The sequence below is a fragment of the Typha angustifolia genome, chromosome 6, assembly GCF_048772165.1.
Source record: "Typha angustifolia cultivar Huaian chromosome 6, ASM4877216v1, whole genome shotgun sequence".
NCBI classification, from domain to species: Eukaryota; Viridiplantae; Streptophyta; class Magnoliopsida; order Poales; family Typhaceae; genus Typha; species Typha angustifolia.
Window position 1 is genome coordinate 6,371,891 of NC_133244.1, and position 17,643 is coordinate 6,389,533.

General features: G+C 34.8%; 4 protein-coding genes and 1 non-coding gene across 6 annotated transcripts; 1 reads left to right on the forward strand and 4 right to left on the reverse strand.

Annotated features, from left to right (window-relative positions):
• Positions 1-3,403: 3,403 nt before the first annotated feature.
• LOC140761653 (bZIP transcription factor 53) lies at positions 3,404-4,736 on the forward strand. The gene has a single exon (XM_073099077.1). It carries the CDS (start codon positions 4,110-4,112, stop codon positions 4,542-4,544), a length of 435 nt encoding a protein of 144 aa, XP_072955178.1. The 5' UTR covers positions 3,404-4,109; the 3' UTR covers positions 4,545-4,736.
• An 885-nt stretch (positions 4,737-5,621) lies between these two features.
• Positions 5,622-8,297, reverse strand: LOC140761512 (cytochrome c oxidase subunit 5C-like). The gene is made up of 2 exons (XM_073098869.1): positions 7,388-8,297; positions 5,622-6,079 (listed from the first exon to the last, which is right to left on the reverse strand). Exons 1-2 carry the CDS (start codon positions 7,513-7,515, stop codon positions 5,851-5,853), a joined length of 357 nt encoding a protein of 118 aa, XP_072954970.1. The 5' UTR covers positions 7,516-8,297; the 3' UTR covers positions 5,622-5,850.
• Positions 8,298-8,442: 145 nt separating this feature from the next.
• LOC140761511 (universal stress protein PHOS32-like) lies at positions 8,443-11,105 on the reverse strand. Its single transcript, XM_073098867.1, has 4 exons — positions 10,874-11,105; positions 9,279-9,388; positions 9,063-9,181; positions 8,443-8,732 (listed from the first exon to the last, which is right to left on the reverse strand). Exons 1-4 carry the CDS (start codon positions 11,049-11,051, stop codon positions 8,645-8,647), a joined length of 495 nt encoding a protein of 164 aa, XP_072954968.1. The 5' UTR covers positions 11,052-11,105; the 3' UTR covers positions 8,443-8,644.
• Positions 11,106-12,783: 1,678 nt separating this feature from the next.
• Positions 12,784-17,638, reverse strand: LOC140761171 (probable N-acetyltransferase HLS1-like). 2 transcript variants are annotated; one of them, XM_073098387.1, is made up of 3 exons: positions 17,584-17,638; positions 13,907-14,052; positions 12,784-13,728 (listed from the first exon to the last, which is right to left on the reverse strand). In XM_073098387.1, exons 2-3 carry the CDS (start codon positions 13,987-13,989, stop codon positions 12,879-12,881), a joined length of 933 nt encoding a protein of 310 aa, XP_072954488.1. In that variant the 5' UTR covers positions 13,990-14,052; positions 17,584-17,638; the 3' UTR covers positions 12,784-12,878. The 2 variants fall into 2 exon arrangements, with proteins under 2 accessions (XP_072954488.1, XP_072954489.1); XM_073098388.1 differs by having other exon boundaries at positions 13,907-14,040; positions 17,584-17,609.
• Positions 17,065-17,138, reverse strand: TRNAV-UAC (transfer RNA valine (anticodon UAC)). Its single transcript has one exon. It is a non-coding gene; the product is annotated as a tRNA-Val (tRNA).
• Positions 17,639-17,643: the final 5 nt, after the last annotated feature.

Genomic DNA, 17,643 nt, shown 5'->3' on the forward strand with positions numbered 1-17,643 from the left:
TTTTATTTCTCTCAGTACTCCTATTAGGTAAAATATCTATTGGCCGAATTGCTATTAGCAAATGACTAAAATACCCTTTTCAAATGTTAGAGTGTGAAATACTTCTCTTGCTCTTGTACTCTTTTAAGCAATTGATACGAGGGCAAAATAATCTTTTTGAGAGGTTAAAATTTATATTGTACATAGTCGATAGTTAGTAATAGAAACATACACATGATCTACCTAATAATTGTGTTAACATATGCTAATTATATGTATTTAATTAATAGAAGTAAAGTGCTAAGATTTCAAGAGGAGAGTTGATTATATGACTATCCAAATATTATGCAAGAATAATGGAAGGTTTAATTGAGATAGTTCGGAGTAATTAACGGACCTATTATTTTGGTAAAGAAAATAGATTTTAGAAGTTTGATGCACATAAGAGTTGCATTATCGACACAAAATAAGAAGAAATAAATATCAAGCTCCAAAAGGGGGGAGAATAAGAACAAAATAAAATAACCCTCGAACTCATAATCACAGAACTTGTTCCGAGAGTTGATTACGTGATTATCCAAATCTTGCGCCTAATAAGAGTAACAAAAGATCTAATGAGATAGTTAGGGCTAATTAACCGACATATTTTTTGGATAAGAAAAATAATTTTCTTATTATTTTGATGAAAAGCTTGTAGACAAATGGATCCATTAATTCACCAAACTGATATTAGAAGCTCCATACATATAAGAAGAAAATAAAAATATATTAAAATAGTTTCGATTACCGTCGGCTTTTCTCCTCGGCGATAATAGTGAAATTAATGTTAAGGAGATAGATATGCAATATTGAGGCCCATAGGATAGGGTGGATAAGACTTTGAGGAAATCTCAAAGATTGGAGTCCTTGGATTGGAAGACAAATGGAAGTAGAGTCCATGAGTAGCCACTCTCATGGGCTCCACCCCTCTAATGCTTTATCTTGTAGAGAAGTACATTGGGTAATGGAAAATGTATACAATTCACCATGTCTTTTGACTGCTAGTAGTTAGCAATATGAGATATTTTGGCATCTTTGGTTGCAGGAAAACGAATAATAATTAATAATAGGATAAATAAGATAACTTATCATGGGATAAAAAAAACTACAATATTAATGAGAAAATTATAATTAAGGTTCAAATAATTAGCTTTTATATGGGATTAATTATACTTATACTCTCTAAATTATTATTATTTTATGTAGTAATTAACTCTCATAAAGTTTCAAATCAAACCCACAAAAGTTTTTCAAAGAAACAAAGCATTTATCCAACTATTTCTTATGTTCTTATTCCACATATTGAACCAAAACTAAGTTGAAGAAAAATTAGTAATGAGCAAATGGAAGAGTTGTTAGTTGCACTGGCGTGCAGGACAAAGAGAAGTTGTTCTTGAAAGAAAGCAAAAGACAAAGGAAATTAAGTGCAAGACTCTCCTTTCCAATAGACTAACATAGAAAAGTATTAATTTTATATCATGCATGAGCATAGGAAAAGCATTTCTAATAAATTATATGAAAGCTAAAGGAAACTAAAGTTTGCACTACCTACTTTAGCTTATCTAATATTCAATACAAGAGCTATTATAATCAATTAATCAATCCATGATAGTTTTTTTCTTTTTTCTCTTTCTCTCTCTCCTCTATTCTTCCAACCAATTAATATTCTCTTCAACTATCTAGTGCCCATGTTGTCTTGTCTTTTTAAAAAGCTTTCTTTTGTATACCTTCTTGTTTGTTCTTATCATCTCAACTAAGTTGACCAAGAAACAACAAAGAAGCTCCTAGAGGATGTAGACAAAAAATAAAAGAAAAGAAATAATATGGAGAATATAGGGTAATTATGAAGGCAATAGTTTATGACCATCAATTATTTTGAAAGAAACTATGGAATATAATTGAGCAGCAATATTAACGAAAAAAGCCGCTGTAATTTGACTCATCATGCGTGACTCGTTTGATAGGAGCGTTGAATAAGATATATATAATCTATGTATTGAAAAATACTAATTCTTTTGTCTAGTTTATACTTTAGTAAAAAAAATTAATGAGTTGGTTGGTTGATAATAAAATGTTAGCAAATATTGTTGCATGGAATTGCATGGCCTAACATAAATTAACAACATAGGCTTCAAAATAGTGATAGTTTGGCTAGTTCTACCTTGGAATATATGGCTTCAAAAGTAGCTTAACTACTTAACAACTTTTTCATTTCTCTTGTGTGCATATATAATATTGCATGTGAATCATCTGCAACTCAAATTCTACTTGTGTGAGTAGTGGCTTCATGAGCAGTAGCACTTCCCAATTCTTTAATTAAGACCATAACTTTGACAACCAACCATAATTTTAGTGAAAAATATAATTCCTTTACACACACTAAAGAAAACTGAATAGTGTGTGTGTGTATATATATATGTGTGTGTGTGCATTACTTAAACATTTTTTAGGGTTTATTTTGTATCATTGAGTAAGATTTAGCATTATCAAAACACCCTCCTTTTTTCATACATTTGTGGATTTACTCTTATATATATTGAAAAATACCACCTACTTCAATTGGTTGTTGAATAATATTTTTAGTAGACCTTATTTTTTTTCTAATATATTCTTTGTCTTTCTAGTCTTTTTCTATGTCCGAATAACCTACTTGAAAAATCAAACTGTAGAATATATTGATAATATTTCTTATGAACTACCAATAGTAAATCTCGGGATAATTACACCCAACCTGAACTATATTGCTTATTTTCACATAGATCTTAATTATGTAAAACCTTTGAAATGTCCGTTTCTTTAATTGAGAGTAAAATTATTTTTCTTCTAACACTGTCTTAGGAGATATCAGAAAGTTGAGAAAATTAAAGCATCATCAAATAAAGAGATAATCTAGATGAAATAATAAAGTTTAAAGAATCTATATAATTAACCCTGTGTCTTAGAAATAATATGTTGAATTATCACCTATGTTATCTATAGAACATATGTAATAAAAAAATATTCAAAAAATGTACGTAAAAAATAATAATACTTTGAGAATTCTAAATAGATTTTTTCGATCTTCAAAGAGAATGAAGGGCTTTTAGAATAGAAGTAAAAGCATTAAAAGTATCATATATATATATATATATATATAAAAGAGAAGGTACTATTTATCCATTAGAAATCATAGGAATATACTTCAAAGATGTTTTTATTCTTGGGCTCCTCCTCATTTATTTAGACACTATTGCCATGTGACAAAGAAAAAGGGTAGTAATTAATACTATTGCCAAGGTTGCTGCATTCAACCCTCATTATCCTAATCTCTCGGTCCTTATCTCCATATCTGTTTTGACTCCTTCAATCGAGAATTCTTTTCAAATCCACCAGCCGCATTAATCAGGAAGATTCCTCCTCCCTTCGAGAATGCTTATCTCAATTATCACCAGAAAATTCTCTTCTATCCCCCAAATGCCCCCTCTCCTCTTCTATAAAAAGACTATCGATGGGATTCAGGCAACCTTCTCCTTTCGCTTCGTTCAAAGCTAAGTCCTTTCTGCCTGTTCTTTCCAATTTCCTTCGGTAATTTGCAAGTTTAGGCGAGTTTTTTTGTGGAATCTGTGATAGATTTCCCCTTTGGAGCAATACCCACATCTCAAAATCGAATCTTTGGTGGAAGTTTGGGTGTGTGTGTTCGGTTTTGTAGGTCAATTTTCTTTCCTGGATCTTTGGTTTCTGAGAGAACGCCGCTCTTAAATCTCTACCTTTTGGGATGATCTGAACGGATTCCTCATTCTCTGAGATCCCTAAGTTCAAAAATCTCTGCTTTGATCTTGTTCACTAATTGCGCTGGAAGATCCTTTCTATGATACCGATGTTCTCGAGCTATATCCTATTGAAAACCCTTCTCTAGAATTTATGAACTTCGCTGAGCATCTGCGCCGCGTCTGTTTCCTCCACTCCTTCTCCGTGGTGTTCCTGTACTGGTTCTACGTGTTCTCGTGAACTAAATTTGTCATCTTGAACCGCCCAATTCATCTAAGCGAGAATCCCTTTTCAACAACCCAACAGCCAGAATCTGTTTGCTGAAAAGCCCCAGTGAAGTTGAGATGTCGTCGATGGCGACCCACCAGTCTTCTGGTTCCGACGAAGATCCACAGCTCGTTATGGATCAGAGGAAGAAGAAGAGGATGCTCTCAAACAGGGAGTCGGCAAGGAGGTCGAGGATGAGGAAGCAGCAGCGCCTGGATGAGCTTGTCAACCAAGTGGCCTATCTAACAAATGAGAACAACCAGACCATGATGCAGATCAATGTTCTCACCCAGCAGTATGCGAAATTGGATTCAGATAACACCATTCTGAGGACCCAATTGATTGAACTGACGGAGAGGCTGCGGTCAATCAACTCGGTCCTTCGGTTCGTGGAAGAGTTCAGCGGCATGGAGATGGATATACTGGACATCCCCGACCCACTCCTCAAGCCATGGCAGCTCCCTTGCCCGGCCCAGCCGATTATGGCATCTGCCAAGATGTTCCAATGCTAAATTTTCGATCTCTAGACAAGAAATTTGGCACCTTTTCTTTGCTAGCTTCTTATTTAGGCTTAGGCTACTGCAATATGCTTGTTTCCTGTCTTTGTTTGGTTGTTATCTTCAGTTCTGTTGCTCCTTTCTATTGTAAGATGAGTATTGTGATGTTTGTGGTCCTTGAATGTAGAAATAAATCCTTTTTGGGTATTTTTATTTTTATTTTTTGAACTGGTTGGTTGTTCCATTTATGATATCATATTCTAAGAGTTGCTTGTCTACATCTTCCGCAGATTAGGTACTATGATTATTTAGTGTGATTTTTTTATTGATGTTACAAGTAAGTTTGGTGTTTCATGACATATTATTCATTTGATTGGATAAAGTTTCATAAGCTATTCGTAAGATTGCTATTGTATTTCAATTTTTAATTCAGAAAAACTGGGAGATGATGATGATGATCTTGATTTGAATACAAATTAGCCAGAAAGTATGCAGATTTGGTATTTGGGCATCAAAAGTTTGTATTGATCTCAAAAGACTTGGCTTGTTTCTTGTGAGTTTAAACCACTGTCTGGGTGTTGGATAAGGTTGAAGACATTAAGTTGGAAGCTTGGACATAGGGAAGTTATTCTTCATGAAAGAGATATTTTGGAATCTGCTTTTCTAGAATTTTACGTTTGAGGCATATCTAAACATCGAATGTTTTTGCTCAATAATATTTTTAAAATTTGTATTCTTTTTAATGAAATTGAATCACCTGTAGTTTAAGCCACCATATGAATTTTCTAGTTCCACAAACAAAAGAAGTGCAATGAAAGACCCAAATGTGAGAGATTGAAATATACATTCATATGTATATATATATATATATGTATGTATTCTGTTATTCAGCAAGGTTTCAAGAACTTAAAATGTGCTTCTTATAAGTAGCCTGACTCCAAAATTCAGGTTAAGTTTTAATAATTTCAGTATATGATATATGTCAGCAGTATAATGTTTGAGTTCTCTCTTTCTAGATATAGACAAGGCATCAGCTTACTCTTACCATACCCATTAATGAGAGTTCTCCAGCATTGACAGCAGAGACAACAGTATGTTTCATTCTCCCAATAGACAGTTTCCAACCTTCCCACATGTAACCGTAGTATAAGTGAAAAGGATTTATTTCAAAGATTTGAATCTGTTACCAAGAATCCTGACATTTAAGAACAATACAAGTTTGGCCACGACGAATACTTACTCCATGAACAATATCTGCAGCAGATTAATTCTCACACTGTTCATTAGCTTCTTAATTCTGATGCAATAGTTTGTGTCCAAGTTACTCTTCAGGGACAGCAACACTGATCTGCCCCTTCTCAAGCATGTCATACAATGCCCTAGCCTTCTTCTGCTCATTCCAGTGATGCATCTTCCATAAGCCACCGGCTAGCAAGCCTAGTGTAAGACCGATGCAAATCTCCTTCACGACGTTTGGTCCTTTCAGAGTGGCATGTGCAATCTTGTGGGCAGGCATTTTTTTTCCCCGGTTGCAGTAGATCGGCAAATTCCTACAGAAATTGTACTAAGAATCATGAGAGAGCATAAGGACACTGAGCTTGTTCTGCTAAGCATCCATCACATGTTAATGTTTCAGAGTGGAATAAGAATGCAGTAACTGAATTAGAGAGCTTGAATCAATTATGTGCTCTCAATTCTAGGCTTTCTAGCAAAGAATTCTCTACATGGAATTCACTGAAACCTGGAAATATAGCAAAAGGAATACAAGAAGAGCGAATTGTGCAGTTATAGTAAGAAATTAGAATAATTAACAGAGATCTATAATAGTGCTCTCTGTTGCTCACTGCTAGAATTTTAGAAGTTGAAGATCTGATTTCAGGACAGTAGATAACTTTCGCCCCGCTAGAACTTAAATTTTTGCTTCACATCATATTACGGTTAAAATTTTGACAGTCCGAAGAGGGACACCATTTTATCATAAAAATATCTCCCTTAAGCTTGCAGTGCAGTAATATTGTAAAATCTCAGAAGTGACTTCTAGGGTTCTAGGAATGCCTCATGCAACAGTAATTCAAAGAATGAGGAATAGAAAGACAAAAATGATATCATCAAACAATGAAGACTAGATATGAGGAACCAACAATTAGGATTCATGCTGTTTGATAATCATACAATTCGATCTTACGGTCAATCCGACGATCAAACTCCAATTCGCTCTTAGCGAGAACATTCAACGCTTAAGATTTTACGAGCATTCATGACGCACATATATACAGAGGGGCATTTACCAAAAGTCTTAGAATCGACCAAACTACTCTTTGGGAAGAGGAATTTTCTCACAATGCTCTAATGTTGATGAACACAAGACACCACCTAAATTGATCTTCTCCAATTATAGATTTGAGGCTACTGATAGGAAAGCAACAAGCTTTAAAGGTAATTCATTTCCCCTCTAATTAGCCAGCCAGAAAATTGACATCATAAACTATTGAAAACAATTTGTGTTTGATGTTCTTATCCAAGAAGCAAACACCATATTCCAAGTGAAATATGATTCTCATATGAACTTCCATCAAAAGATTTCAACTCGAATCATCAAATAATCCTTAGTTTTCTCCAATAACTAATGTTCTAACAAAAAGGTCAACAGATACAAGGACCCACATCATTTCCTCTATAATCTACAATAACCCAGTTGAGATCACAAACAATGATCAAATATCTGCAACATAAACCATAAAAACATCTCATTGCCCCTAAGATTCCACCAAAGATACGACGCATATAAAGATCAAAATAGAAACAAAAGAACAATAATGCAAAGTAAAAAATAATCGTTGACGGAAAATAAAGCCAACCTTGATATGAAGTCTCCTACTGTTCCTCTCCGTCTGCGGCGCGACGAAGAAGAATACTTCCAGCTTCTTTCTTCCGCGTTCTTTACAAATGAGCCCCGAACTAATCCTAGAATACATAATTGGTACATTCAATACAGTGCAAGTCTTGTACATCGTATAGGTTTGGGTGTATAGACGTATACACCGATGACGGTGGAATTCCGTGGGCGGTCCACAGCATGTGATACTCTTTTGCAGTTTGAGCCTTCGACCATGAGATATTTATGCTTTCATCCTTTCATTAAAAATATAAGAGAAGTTTTGCAGATCACCACCCACAGTATTGAATTATTGCATTAAAAATATTTTGTTTGTAAACTTGTTGCGTTTTGCGATTAAAATTCCTTTTCTTTTCTTATAAAATTGAGGCTCATCGGAATGTGGCAACGTGAGCCGCCGACGGCCGGAGAGGCGGCTACAGAGCATTTGGCCGGCTGTCGAGGACATTTTTAGTTGGAGAAATAAGAAAATTTATCAAAACTATACTTCATTTTATTATTATTATTTTATATTTATCATATGAATATATATATATTATTCGACCCCTATAATTTATTTCTAATGCCTTAAAAATAGCTTGAGTTAGTTTTTCACTTAATATCAATCAGCTAACATAATAAAAATATTCCATTGCTTTTAATGACAAAAATCTAAAAATAATCCTAATACGACCTTTAAGATCTACTACTTTTTTTCTTAATCTTAAAGAAACCTAATTCAACCTTACAAGTTATTAGTTTTTTTGTTACTTTTACCTTAATCATTGCACATCTATAATTAATTTAACTCATCTATATAACAACTATTTGTTCATCTCTATTGCAAAAAACAAACGATAATTTTAAGCATTAAAAGCAATATGCAGAATGTTATCAATAAATTTCCCAAAATTTTAATTCGAAAGCATTGTTTGAACTAGAGGGGTAGATGCAACATCCTAAATACAAGAAACCAAATAAGAACTCTCAAGCTATATGCTGTGTAAATGTTGGGTTATCCACATTAGACAAGGGAGGTAGATAAACATGCAATATATATTCATAAGATACAAAGATACATTGTTCTACAAACATTGTCACCCTGGCATAATCCATGGCTCGGTTTCTTATTAGTGAAAAAAAGGGAAAGAGATGCCGAGCTTAATAAAAGTACAGATCTCAGCCAACTTACATACAAACATCTACATCACAAGTGATCTCCAGGGGAGAAGAGCAGAAGCTAGTTTTCATGGTCAGGTTCTTTAACAACTGTGACTGGACATGTAGCATTGTTCACAACATAATCACTGACACTGCCCAACAGAACTCTGCGGCCAAAAACAAGTACATTAACAAGGAGTTAGATGTGACCATGCTCATCAACCTTACTGTCCAATTGAGTCAAATATCCAGAGATAGGTTCGTAATTTTTCGGAATTAGTAATTTGCAAGTTATAATAATGACTTCTTGTGGTTTAACCTTTACCATAAAGATTACTTCCAATGGCTTCAAGCCAATTTGAGTGATTCTTTGAAGTTATAGACCATGTAAATCTCTAGGATAAAAACGAAACCATAGGGAGGAGTAAAAGATTTTGCAGATCACAAGGACTGATTCAAGTATATTACTCAAAGAATAAAGATGTTTTTGGTCTAACCTCTTGATCTTGCCAAGACCGCGACTACCGACCACAATGCAGCTCAAGGGAATGTTGTTGATAGCTTCGCATAACTTCTCACGAGCATCACCCCAGTAGATTTTCATTATGATGACAACCTGTAGTCAAACAGGTCATGTCGTTCTCCATAATAGCACCAATATTGTGAAAATCTATTGGATAACATCCTAGGATTGTTAAGAGAGTGAGACCGACCTCCTTCTGCCTGGCTAAAGTGGTAAGTATGTCCAAGGTTTCAGCGTCAGGCTTCACCCCATATTTCTTTGCAATAATAGGGTCAGAGAATTCAGAGAGTGGTATAAATGCTGCAATATAGCCCATGCATTTAATATGATGGATCAGAGACTGCTTAAAAGAAAATAACTTCTAAAATTAATAACACATCCAATTCTCGAACTCTCATTCATATCATGCCTGAGCATCTCTGCGCAATTATACTCTTGGAGTATTATAAGTAGCATTTTTAAGCTATCCGAAGACATTTATTCTTTGGGATCAGTAACTGCTTACCATTCTTCAAATTTAAAACTTTTGATATCTTTCCTATGTGAAAATTTCCTATCCACATGAACTCCAATTAATTGAAACTCCAAAGCAACGAGACTGAGCTAACAATTGTATGCACATAGTACTATATGAGTATATTCAAAGGATTAAAGTTTGGCCCTAGTCCTCAGTGGGGATGCTACTGAGGAATTGTCCATGACCGTCTAAATAAAAACATTACCTGCAGAAAGAAGATCCTCTGTTCTCGAAGGATCAATCATTATTTATCAGTTTTCAGGAAAACTACAATCATATTCTACACTACAAAACCATATCAGTTAAAAGACAAATATATGGGACACTACATCAACGTAGGCAATACAACTATGTGAACTTTAAGATGTCTACTTCTGTTAACAACTGATAACCTATTGTCCTCTATAGCTATATAAGATCATATCACATATGCAATTCAAACTAATCTTGAGATGGTACCACCACTATGCGCTACTTTTAGTCACTGTTGTGCTACTTAACATCTGATAATAAATTCATATTGCGTCTATATGCAACAGACAAGTAATCAAACGAAATTGACTTCTCTCAACGAAACTTGAACCCTATCACTTAAACTATAAGTCAAGTTATTACCATCCCCACCTCCACGAATAGGAAAATTGAGTCAAGAAACCTGATTTAGTGAAGAAATATTAAATCTCTATCCATGGAATTTATTTTTACGAAAATTTTATCTTTTTTAATGCAATTTTGCCCTAATATGTTCCAAATTGACCACCCTACTTGCTCATACAACCAAGAAATCACAGTTTGAGCCATGAAAATAGGCAGCCTCCAAAATGACAATAGCCTCATGCTCCGGATCACCCTTTTTCTATCTAAAATCCAAAAGAAAATCTATTTGGGATGCCATTTGCTAGTAGTGGTTGTAAGTTTTGATTAACTGTCTTATTTTAGGCATCAGTCAAAACAGGGTACCTAAATTTAGGTCAAAAGACAACTTTAATCATAAATTCATAATAACCCATCGTGTTGTATCTAAACTTTCCTAATAAACAAATCTCAAAACCATTTCTTCCAACAAACAAAAAATCACCCTACGCTCTAAGCTAAAAGATAACGATTTAGTCCCAAAGCTCGAATCGATCAAATCTTAAACGGTTTCAAAATCGAATCTTTCCTATAAAGAAACGACATTGCCACCTCAAATCCGAGAACCCACAACATCAGATCCGAAAATTAACAAAGGGGGACGAAAGAACAAGGGATAGCGTAAGAGAAAATACGAGATCCGGTGGCTTCCCACAGCTGCATCTCTCCTTCCTCGTAGATGCCCTCCTTCTGGACGTTGACGAGGATGAGGTGGTCGCCATCTCTCACTAAGTTCTCCGCCGCCCAAGTCAGTGCCACCTTGCTATTCCCCGAGAAGTCCACCGCCACCCCGATCCTACGCTCCGCCGCCATGAGAAGAGAAAAGAAGACAAGAGAAGAGAAGAGGAGCAAAGGGATAACTACGACAGGACTATGCGGAAAGAGGCCATTTATATACGAGTGGGTGGAGTCTATATACACCACCGGGTTTTGGTTGTTGCACTCCTCCCCATCTGTTTTACTCGGGTGGTGGGGTGTAATTTACTAAACATGGGGTTGTTATATCATCTTCCACTAACGTCTCCCTTGACCACGTGGGATGCCATCGTAACAACACACAGGCGTGCATCGTTGATGTGATTTAAGCACGTGTATAAATTGCAGAATAAGGCGGAATCTTTTTACCTTATTTTCAAGTTTTATATCGTCACCTAATACTGCATTACAATAAGGTAGAGTTGTAAATATTATAAATAGTTTTAAGGGGAATCCAGGAGAGCAATATGATAAGAGGATGAAATGTAATTAAATCTATATTTAATAATTCTAAATGGGCATAAATAATTCTTCTTAGATATAAGACCTCATAGGCAATATGCTTTCTTTTATACACTTTATCTCTACTTAGTTTGGCTCATTTTAATCCAATGATTAATTTTTTTCTAATACTTAGGAGCAAAATTATTATTTTACATTTGTTAAAAAATACTAAGTAATAGTTGCACTTTAGCCTCGGCTATGGGAGGTAAGTAATTAAGTTGTTTTGCACAATTGGGCCAAAAATGATAAGAGGGGTGTTAAGCAAGTTCTCCTGTGTTTTATATAATAAATGATTTAATACTAACCAAATCTCTATCATTAATATTTAATCCTGATTGATTCTTATCCTCTCATCTTCTATTTAAGTTGGATTGGTCAAGCTAGCAAACTATATAAAATCCTAGCAAGCTTCTCATGGACACATGTATGATGATAGAAGACAATTGTCACCCTTTTCTTTTTCAACACTAGGATTTTGACATTCTTTATTCATCTCAGGATAGCAATTGCACCTAACTGCTACTTGTTCATCTAAATTATTCTGCCAAACTGCACAATATGCAATGGAAGCTAAGGAATCAAATTCTTCAGCTGAATTGATATAAAGAGGGACAAAAAATAATTTAGTCCTTGTTTCATGCCTCAATCATCCAATCTAACTTTACTTTATAGGGGTACTTCTCTCATTTTAATATTATTGCTATATATCTAGCTAGATTGTAGATTTTCCTCTCTAATTATACCCACCTTTTTCACTCCCCAATATAAGGAGGTCAATTTGCCACTAGAATAAGATGCCAGAATCAACTTAGTTTCTGAAGAGAAAAAAAAAAAAAACCTTTTTTTGGTTTTCCATGTTTGATTTGCCATGCTACTGGGGAAGTGCCAAATTTAGTGAACTCTGTATCTTATTCAATGTAACTTAGCAAAACTCTTGGTCTTACTAGAAGTAAATTCTATAGTTGAGTTGATTAGGCTAGTTGAAAATAAGCTGAAATTGATAGGAGAATTTAGCAGGGTAGAAGATCATCCAGTGGATAGGAGAATTATGAAATTAGCCATTGTAGAATGAATGCACAAATGATGATTATCCCACAAATTAGTGATACTTTTCTGCATTAATACTAAAACAGTTGTGGAGTGGTGGTGGAATGCAAAAGAATTCCAAAAAGAATCCTTCTATGCAGACCCAAATCATAAAATATTGATCAATGGAAACTATGTCAGGCTTAGATTATTTTCATGCCACGGCCATTGATTCCATATCCATCATAGTGATGTTGAAGGCAACTATGCACACATAGACTGCCAAAGTTTCACTGATACATGATGCATGCATATATATATATATATATATCAGACTATTAGTGCATTGCAACTCTAGAAATCTCTTGGATCAACAAAATTGTGCATTCTTGGCTTCATAGTATGTAAATCCTTATCATCCCTCATTGCTGCACCACCAACTCTCTTCATGAACCAAAGGTCTTTGATGCATGATGTTGATGGCATATGCGCGAATAAAGGATCAGAATAGTTCACCTCACTAACAATTGCCTTGCAGTCCTTCACATCTCTAGCTGAACTGAAAGCAAAATACCATAAAGATTTCAGAAGATCACTTAGTCTTTCCCCTTCTCCATGAATGCCATAGAGGAATAGAAATCCGAATGGCCTTCGAGGTAGTTGACAGGCCAAGGGAAGCCTTAAGCAAGGGAGCACATTGTGCCCTATTTGTTTCAGAGTTGCATAAAAGCATCTAACTGAAGGAGTACACCTTAGTTGCAGTTTGTAAGACTCATAAGTCTTCCACATGCTTACAATTGCCCATGAACTTGGAGCACTGCTTAAGAACTCACCATCTTTGTTCCACTCTTCTTCCTTGAAGTATGACACCCAGGTTCCAAGGCTATGTTGTTCATTGAGAATTGCATCTATATCAGCAGGAAAGAATTTCTCATCTCCGAGCCGATCCTTGTATATTAAGACAGCTTGATTTATGCTTAACTTTTCGATCTTCACACCGTTAGATATGGTCTTTTTAGCATGAGCATCAATAGGTTGTACCAAAATAGCCAAGGAGCTCAACTTCATGTAATGACATTTGAGGACGAAGAGATTTATCGACGCAATGTTGTTCTCGTCTGTGGCTAATAGGATGTGTTGTGCTCCATTTTGTACAGCCCAAGCTTCGACAGATTCAGTGAGCTTCAATCCGATTCCGATCCTCCTATGTTTACAAAAAGTGGTAGAAGATATGATCATCAGATTAATTGTAATCTTGTGAACAGCTTGATTGGAATAACTTTGACATATGATTAATACTTCACTAGTATATTTCGCCTATTGCAGACTAGTGAAATTGTTGCATGAACAGGCATGCAGAAAAAGAGATCTAGAGAGAGAACCTATGCTTGGAAGAGACTCTTAGGCCAAGGATGCAGCCTATCCACACATTCCCTGCCTCTAGACCAGTCCCCACACACTTCATGCAACCTCGGACTACACCGACAATTTCTCCAACTCCCACCAGCTCAGCAACCTGAAATATTTACTATAACACTAGTTAGAATCAAGCTTCCAATATCACATAAATATCTTCTCCCTTCTGATATCAAAAAAATTTATATAGATCAAGTAGTATATGTAGGCATAACACGACAAAGGATGGAAAAGAGAAGTCTAAGATGAGAAGAAAAGGAAGACTCTCTTAGATCATTTACTATGGTGTTGTATAGTAGAACACAAGTAATTTGGAACAACTCATGGAAGTAACCCCACCTACCAACATAACATGGAGAGGATAAAGTCTAATCCTACATAAAGGGTCACCCATCATGTTTGTGATGATGGAAAAGCCTCCTCTAGACCCAATCTCACAGTTCCTCTCAAGCTTTTCAACCATCTCCAAGTCCCTACATCCGTCGTATTCCCTTACAATGACTTTCTTCACCATTCTACCATGGTTGACATCCATTTCCTTGCTCACTAGGGGTAATAGGAGAGCTAGAAGAGATGAATTGAAGTCCTCCTATCAAAGGATAGCTTGCACATATATACACACACACACACACACACACTAAGGACACTGGTCGTTTCGAAGAAACTATAACATCTAATTCAGCCACACTGGTTATTCATTAAAGAAAGCACTCGAGCAGTAACATATCATTACAATTCTCATTTAGTATCCTAGACACTTGTGATGCCAATTGAGGGCATCCTTTGTTTCTTTCCGAGGTTGGTCTGCAAGGGAATAATGCAATGCTGCGCATAAGGAGTACGCTAATCATCAGAAGTGTCGGATGTCTAATGCATCAACCATTTTCATATAGGTATGTGTTATTGAACATATATATTGAACATTTTAACTGAAAGGAATTCAGATAAGTAGTGAACCTTTATTTCCAAATCAAAAATTCTAATGCGAGGACCTATGCGTCGTGTTTCTTTTTTTCTCACTTTCTTCTTGTAAACCAATAGATGTTTACACTAGGAGATGCGGTGATCTTAGATACACATGAAATTTTGTGATCCGACTGTGTTTGATGATTAGTTTAGTAATCTTGACGATATAGGCTCACCTATTCAATCTGAATTCATTGTTCAGATGCTTCTAACTTTCTGACAGAACACTCTGTCTGCATTAGGAAAATTCTCTTATTCTCCTTCTTACTCCCTTTGGTTCCACATTTTATTCATTTTTCTATCTGATATCATTGCAAACATCTTAATCTCCAATCTAATTCTTTTTGCTCATCAGGTGTGCTCATATTGCTATGCTTCTAGCTTTGTTTAGTAGACTCCTTTTGTTGCTATGCTTGGAAAACAATCTACCTATTCTTTGTTCCTCAATGTGTCTCTTTTACTTTGCAATGAGAAATGAAAGCCTTGACTAGAATCAAACAGACCTTCCCATGTATGGAATAACAAAAGGAAAGAAGAGATACCAAACAAATGTAGGAAAATACCATAAACTTTTCAAGGGAGGCCATGGTATAGAATGCTGCATAAGGTTTTAGAGCAAGAGAATATTAGTCATTGAGAGGCATCATGCACTAGAAGTTCTGAGAGCAGTCAATTCCATGGGAGCCACCAATGAAGCATGTAAAACTTTGTATCATTTAGGGTAGGATAGATGTCTTGTAGAGCATATGTCCACATTTCCTTGTCATCTTGTTAGCTAGAACACATGGAGCAACCCCTGTGAGTCTTGTGAATCTTTTTCCAGTGCAAACTCATCACTCTTTTTCCTCTGTGCAATGAGTGGTGATCAGATTGATTCTATATGTTGGTGGTACTTGCCTAAGAAAATAATTGGCCATTGCCTCTGGATCTTTCAACCTCTGTGAATCTCTCTTTCTCTCTCTCTGTCAAATTTATTTTAAGTACTATATGTTTTGTTTTCATTTGAACCCTGCTTCAAAAACAATGTGAGATTTAATTTTTTTTAGTCTAGTCTACAATTACCATATAGATATGAAATAACCTTAAGACACTTTGAAAAGAAAATTAGAAAACCTTAGGCATGATTTCTTAAATCCTTGTTTATTATAATAGAAGTGCGCAACAATAAAGAAACAAAGAAGCAATCAGAAACACAAGCAATTTAATGTGGAAAAACTTTAAACTTGGGTAAATAACTTCGGATTTTTGATGTGCGAATGCTCGATATTTGTTTTCGAGCAATCTAGGAATGAAAATCTTGGAAACTACTGATTATTTTGTACTTCTTCTAATGTCTTTGTGGACTATTTTTTAGCACTTCTAGGGCCCTATTTGGAGGAGGTATATAAAGGAGTTTTAATATAAGGTTAGGTGATTGATTGATTATCATTTGAAGGCAAATAAAGATTACCTTCCAGTTTTAGAGGAAATGTGCTGAATCGTTTAACATAACCCTACGTGGTTGATTGATTTTCTATGGGTTTTTCAATTCAGTATTTTTTTTTCATCAACTTCATATCCCTTATATATATATAGTTACACATTGGAAATATTAAGATAAAAATAAAAAGGGAACTAGATTTTAAGGTCAAATATTTTTTTTAATATTTTAGTGTTTATTTTGAGAGGTAACAAACTATATTTTATTTTGTCGGCTACTGTTAGGTTACAATTGACTTGGATGTTTATGAGATATTAACAATAAAATGCAGGAGTTGAATGATAAAATCTATATGCTTAGATGTGAAATGACAAATAATAAGTACTTATATAATAGACGGTATTAAATTATTTTAATACTACCATATGAAATAGACGATGTTAAATTACTTTTAAAAATAAAAGATAAAAATACCTTTTATTTGATATTAAAATCTAGTTCTTCATTTAATTATACATTAACCTAAAAAAAAACTTAAGAATATCACAGTCATTTTGCATATGAAATTACTTTAACTTATTTACATAATAACTAAAAATTAAGAAAATTAACCACAAATTGCTTTTGAGAAATGTTAGGCTAAATGCTGGGCCCAAGGTTGTAAATAATAATAAAAGCAAAAGGCATCATTTTTCTTTATAACTTTTCTTAAAATGAATATATAACTAAGTTCTATTGTGGTGCTGCCCAGGCTCGAACTGGGGACCTTTAGTGTGTAAGACTAACGTGATAACCGACTACACCACAGCACCGGGATGGAATTAGATTCGGACAATTCCACTTATTGAAAATGTTGACCAAATAGTTTCAAGGTCAACGGTTCAAGGGGTATCTCGACGATTGGATGTGGTATAAGTTATAAATTAGTCTAGCTATCCTTATTTCTTGAATTTAAATGAGCTAGTTTAAAATTGATTTAATATGATGTAAAAAACAATAAATTTCAAAAATATTTTGATAGCATGACTAAATTTTTTTATGATAAACAAGCGAGGGAAGAGGAGTAAAAAGATGTCTCAAAAGCAAAATAGTAATTTAATTGATAAATATAAATATTGAATAAAATAGGAGAAAAGATAGAAATATGTATTACTAAACTAATTTTAACATAAACTATTAATTGGATGCTAAATTAGTAAACTTATGCTTCCCATATATCCAAGCAGATCTATTTCTCCAAGTAATTTAAAAACTCACCTGTTTTCGTGCACCCCTTTGAGAAGTGCCCGACTAAACTGGTTAGGACTGCAGGTATCT